This window comes from Gossypium arboreum, chromosome 11 (assembly GCF_025698485.1).
Source record: "Gossypium arboreum isolate Shixiya-1 chromosome 11, ASM2569848v2, whole genome shotgun sequence".
Taxonomy (NCBI): Eukaryota; Viridiplantae; Streptophyta; class Magnoliopsida; order Malvales; family Malvaceae; genus Gossypium; species Gossypium arboreum.
Genome location: NC_069080.1, coordinates 103147165 through 103153301, shown reverse-complemented (window position 1 = coordinate 103153301; position 6137 = coordinate 103147165). Strand labels below are relative to the sequence as shown.

Below are 6137 nucleotides of genomic sequence, written 5' to 3'. Positions count from 1 at the left end.
TAATTTAATTTAATCACATTATTACAAAAAAAAAAAATCAATGTTGGCATACTTTAATTGCATTTTTGCATGTTTTATGGTTGCATGAAATCTTAATTTGATTAATAGTTGACATTTTTTTTTATTTCTTTGAGACACTAGATATGTGTACTGAATACTTTCAAAATCTATATGTTGGCTTGATATAGTTTTACACATTGATTCATGCAACTAGAATGATTTTTGGAACATTAATGGATTCTTCAATTATTATGTTGATAAATAATTTTGAATTCATATTATCTTATGTAATAATATATGTTGTATAATTAATTTTGAAATTTTAGAAAATAATCTTATCTAAAACAGGCTTATAATGGATGAACTAGGCAATTTTTTTGATCAATTGAATTGTTGAGTTAATTTATTCTTTTCTTCTCTTCGAAATAATTACCGTACCTAATTGTCCATATTGTTGCCTTTACCCTTAAACCTTCATCTTTATTTTTATACTTAAAGTATTTTAGTGTTTAAATATTTATTTTTCAAGCTTAAAATATTGAATTGTGTCTTTAATGATGGTGCTTAATTGAATATTTTTGGTAACAAAGCACAAAAGTATATGATTATTCTACTTGCTACATCATGGGCTTTCAAAGAATTAGTGCTCCAATCAAATAATCAGAGGTAGGTGCTTAGGTTGACATTTGTCTTCGAGTTAAAAGATTTAGAATTTCTTATATGCTTTGCTGATTTGATTATGACTGAAGGCGAAAGCTATTTAGGTGTGATTAACTAAGTAATTTGAGGTAGGTGTTTGAGTTGTCATCTATGCTAGTGTTCAAAAGTAATCGTCCAAAATTAAAAAAAGTGGGTAAAATTTGCGTGCCAAAATAAAAGATTTTGAATAAATACTTAACTGCGTATATTGATAAAAATTTTGAATTTCACTTTTGTTTCATACTTATTTAAAGGCATTGATTAAAAAGAGAGAGAAAAGAAAAAAAAAATCTGATATTTTTGCTTGATTGAATCAAAGGTAATAAAGTACTTAAAATGTGAGCAAATTTTTTTGTCACCATCAAGTTGGAGCCTAACCATTAAAGTCCTAAATGACTTTAGAAAGCATGCTAAAACTTGATTATGTTCTCTCGACTATTCTAATATTTCTTTTACTTTGTACATTGGTTGGAAATACGATTGCATACACATATGAAGACCTATTGGTTCTAATTTTTTTTTTATTTGTATGAATTGTTGTTGTTAATTGTATTCATGAAACATGCTTACTTGTCCAATTGGTGTGTAATTATGTTGTCGACTATTTATTCAAGCTAAGTATTTCTTTAAGATTGCATGTGTATAATTGTTTATTTTGGTTGAGGACAAACAAAAATTAAGTGTGGGGAATGTGATAAATGCTCATAGTTCATGTATTCTAGGCTCTTATTATTTTATTTTTTTATTGATCTTCAACTAAAATATTATGCCTTAACTTCATTTGCTTGGTTAGTATTATATTTGCATACAACAATATTTTTATTTATTTCTACTTTGATTTTATATTAGTTAGTGATATATAATTATGTGTTTTCTTGACATTAATCAGGTGCATTCGAGCTTGGGATGCAAGGCCGAGGATTATCAAGAACAAAACCGAAGAGGGTCGAAGGACAAGTAAGTCACGATCCAAAATACTCGAACCCCAACGTGGATTGTGCAACTCTTTAAACACTTTACACTCACACTTCAACCAAACGTGATGGCTTGGCTTCAAGCTGTCACTTGCCCCAGCACAACTGACCTTGTGAGCCCTAGCACCGTGCTACCAAGCCACAACACCAAGCTTGCGTGACATGGAATTTCTTTATCATTTTGACTGTAGACTCAATATTTTTTTTTTCCTTTTTTCAAATATTAAAGTCCAAGCAAATATTGTGACATTAATTTAAGTCAAATAGGCTTTATAAATAGGATATTTTGAGAGGGCTAGATAATTTCTATTGCATTGAACTTTCAGCTTTTTGCAAACTTCTTGTTTTTTGCGTTTTTCTTATTCTCTGGATTGTTGAACCCTCTTTTCTAGTCAAATGAATTTCAAAGTTGGATTTTACGAAGTTTGTCAAATCTTACATGATTTTTGGTATAATTATGAATATTGGGTTTAATGAATATAGGGTTCATATACAATTGCTTAGAATATTTGATTTGTCAATTAGAATTGTTAAATCCATAATTGCTTAATTGATTCTAGTACTTGTGTCAAGCAACATAAATATGTATATTGTGCGAGCATGTGATCCAACTTAAATAAACCCCACTTATATTTGTTCGTTGGTTAGAACTAGACTTCTCTCAATCTTAATACTACCATTAAGCTAAATTATAGGTGCAAAGTTATATTGGTAAAGGAAATAATGTCAAATGAAATGCCCCTTGATTATCGAAACGGTAAGGAAAAATTGATTGCTAAGCACAACGTCAACTATTAGTGAACTTAGTGATTAATCCTTCATATTTTATAAACCATTAAAGGAGATAAACGCTGACCAGAGTTTTAAAGCTAATCATTTTTTTTTGCTAAATTTTAAATTTAATTTTCTTAAAGAATCCCCTCTCATCTTTTTTTTTTTGTTTATTTTTGTTTAAGAAATAGAATTATTATCGATTTGACCTTGCTCACCACTATCTGCAAGGCAAGTTTATTTTTTAGGAATTATTTTTTAACTCGAGAACTGCAACCTTTTTCTATCTCTGGGATGAGGCATCTTTTGCACCCAAAAACAATATTGGTTTGTAGTTAATTTCAAGGTTTTTAAAACAATTAATTCAAACGGATATCAGATTGAAAACGAAATCGAAGTTGTTGTCCTTCATGTACACTAAGAAACGAAAGTTTGGGTAAAGGGTTCTAACCGGTTGTCTAGCCTCTACGAGCATTACCAGTCACTTGTGGAGAAACGACTCTTGGTTGATAACATATTTGAGGTTGGTTTTCAAGTATGTTCTGAAGGTAATGTTCCGAAACAAGAAAAGCTACCGCAAAAACATTTTGAGCCCTTAGGCTGAACCCTAATTTCGCCATAGCTAAAAGTGAGCTCTTCACCTTCTTTTATGTCTTTCGAAGCAAAGAAACAAAGACGAGGCAAAAGAGCTCCTGAACTTCTTACAAGTACTGTTGATAGATTACCACCGTCACATGAATGGTTAATGAAGCGAGCAACATTTCCAGCTCTTGTGGCATCCATGTTAATTCGCAAGCATGCATTCAGAGATGGAAGATGTTCCCTAACAACAAGAAGAGCAGACGAAAAGTGGTCATCTGAAGCAAGTTTATCGTAGATTTGTTGCCTCCTCCTAGCTTCTTTGGTTGTTAACAGCTCACCTATCAAAGTAGATAGCAAATTTAACAGCATTTTAAGGGCTAATCTCCACACAATTATACATCGCACATGAGAAACAATAAAAGCAATTACTTTCATCAAAATATATCTAAAGCAATTTCTTTGAGACAGCATGTTTCCCTGATGCTTTGGTGAATGATTTATCATTCGAGCCCTCGGCAATTCTTTAAGAAGCTTGCAAAAACCTTACATAGCAGCATTAATTACAACCAGACCGAGATGGATTTGTATTTGGCAAAGAAAAGACACATGAAAGTTGTACAACAGTAAGAACCACAAAGAAAGGACAAGAAGATGGTGACAACCAGTGAGCAGAAACGAGTTGATGCTAGGAGGAAAGGGGGAGAAAGCTAACTGGATTGCTCAGGACTTTCACTGGTGAGAACTACAAAAGCAAGGACAAGACAAAGGTAACTGCTAGAGAGAAGAAAATGAGTCTTGAAGCAAGATAAACATCAGTCTGATAATAAGGAAAGACAGTTGCCATTTTGCTAAAGATGCCAAGTTGTCATCAATTGGCGACACCAAGCCAAATAGCATGGGGGTACAGGGAGAAAGCTGGCTGGACTATTAAAGATTTACTATAGTAAGAACAAAAAGCAAAACGAACATGAGCTAATCATAAAGCAGAATAGCATGGGAAACCCCTCTTGGGTGTTGGGTTGGGGAGAACCAGGAAGCTAACTGAATTAGTGGACAAGACAGCAACAGCTAGAAAGCAGAAAGGAATAGATGCAAGGCAAACATCAGCTGATCAGAAAGGAGTGACGGCCCCAATCTTGCTAAAGATGCCAAGTTGCTACACATCGGTGACTCGAAGCAAAGAGATAATTGCTAGAGCAGACATGTTATCTGGCCTGGATCATTAATTTGTGATGGTGTTCTCTCTATGTTGTGCACATATATATCTTCAAAGTTCATTTTCCGATGGAAATTAACGAAAAAAGGGGGCAAAGGCTAACTAAATTTATCGGACAAAGATACTAAAAAGTAAATAACCAGAAAAGTTCCAAACATTTAATAAAAGATTAATTTTAGAGAAAAAATGGAGGCTAAGTGTTGAAATGAAGTACCTGAATACTCACAGATGAACTGGCCATGCTGAATCCACTGAGCAGCATATAATCCCCACCCTTTTCTTACATCCTTCACAATATTCAATTGAACCTGTATTCCTCTCTGACTCAACCGATTCCCACACTCCAAACGGCAGCCGCAACTCGGTCCACACTCACTCCTTATCCCCATCCCCTCCTCCCCTTCCAATTCCATGCACGGGCATCCAATCACATTGTCTTCGCTCACTTTTTCACACCTCTCACACTCACACCCTGACTCGTCCATCACACTCACCCAGCTCCCCCCGAGTGGATCCATTGAGTCAAGAGCACAACCCATTTCAGCATCCAACAAGCCCGACTCGGGAAGGACCAGAGTTTGCGGCGAGTTGGGTCCCCAAAATTGGCGGTTTAAAGAAAAAGAAGAAGAAGGGATTATTTGAGAAGGGGTATAGAAGAAATAGGCATAAGGGTATTGATCGACGGTGTTGTGAAATGGGATGGGAAAGTTTTCAAAGGATCTTGAAGCGTCAAGGGAGCGGTAGAGAGTGATGGACTGGGCTGCTCGGTGAAGGGTTGTGCAGGTGAGGGAGACATTAGCCAGTTCTTGAGGGGTTAGCCATGGAAGGATAAGGTCTGCGCATTGCAAGAAAGCATGGCTCAAGCCTAGTTCCTTTTGGGGGGATTTTTTGGGTGATGGCGGCGACATGGAAAACCATCGATCTCATGAGCTTCACTCCTGGAATGAATTATAGACTTTCGGATTGTTTTAATTGGAATTTTTTTTAATTTGGGCCTAAATGTAAAATTTATTCTCAAATTATAACACTTTTCGCAATTAATCACCTTTCAAAAATATACAAGAAAATAAAATAATATATATATATATATATATATATATATATATATATATATATATTATCACAGATTATGTATGGAAATCGTCTAAATTAGCTATACATGTAAAAAGAAATATTGGTTAAATAAGTTTTTTTAAATTAAGGAAATAAGTGGATCTTGGAGTGGAAATTATTTTAATTAATTTTTAATAAAAATTACAAATGTATTTAGAAGACGAGGAATTAAACTTAAGACTCAAAGATAAAATAATTATTATTTAACTATTTAACTAAATGAGCTAATATGTTAAAAATATTAATTAAAAATAATAAAAGTTTAAAACAATATGAAATAATTACAAATATGTTTAGAAGAGGAGGAATTAAACTTGGGACTCAATGATAAAACCATTATTATTTAACTATTTAATCAAAGCACTAATATGTTAAAAAATTTATTAAAAATAATAAAAAGCTTAAAACAACATGGAATAAAAAATACAAATATGAGCGGAAAATGTATCAAACTTAAGACTCAAAAATAAAACCACTAACATTTAACTATCTAACCAAAAAAACTAATTATATTAAAAAAAGTCAAAAAATTAATATTTTAAGGGAGATCGCGTCCGGTTAGGCGCGTTTTCCTACCACATGTGCAGATAGGACACTCTCTCCAAAATCGACCTATTTTCATAAAAAATTAAAAAAAATTAAATTGGCCAATAATTTTTTTTGACATATATGGCTAATTTATCCGTGGAAATCAAGAATTTAAATGAAAATTAAAAAAAGATTAACAACAATAACACTATTTTAGAGATAAACTAATTTTTTAGTAATTCTCTAATTTTATT

The 6137-nt window shown here is 32.9% G+C and overlaps 1 protein-coding gene across 1 annotated transcript; it reads right to left on the bottom strand.

The window, feature by feature from the left end:
- Positions 1 to 2803: 2803 nt before the first annotated feature.
- LOC108470885 (histone-lysine N-methyltransferase SUVR3) lies at positions 2804 to 5216 on the bottom strand. The gene is made up of 2 exons (XM_017772390.2): positions 4457 to 5216; positions 2804 to 3364 (listed from the first exon to the last, which is right to left on the bottom strand). The coding sequence occupies exons 1-2, from the start codon at positions 5148 to 5150 to the stop codon at positions 2976 to 2978; spliced, it is 1083 nt and encodes a 360-aa protein (XP_017627879.1). The 5' UTR covers positions 5151 to 5216; the 3' UTR covers positions 2804 to 2975.
- Between the last annotated feature and the right edge of the window lie 921 nt (positions 5217 to 6137).

Excerpts from the sequence above, each read along its gene's own strand:
- LOC108470885 (XM_017772390.2), bottom strand. The coding sequence starts at position 5,150 with ATGTCGCCGCCATCACCCAAAAAATCCCCCCAAAAGGAACTAGGCTTG. Across the intron at positions 3,365-4,456 it reads GTTCATCTGTGAGTATTCAG|GTGAGCTGTTAACAACCAAA; the intron begins GTACTTCATTTC and ends CTACTTTGATAG.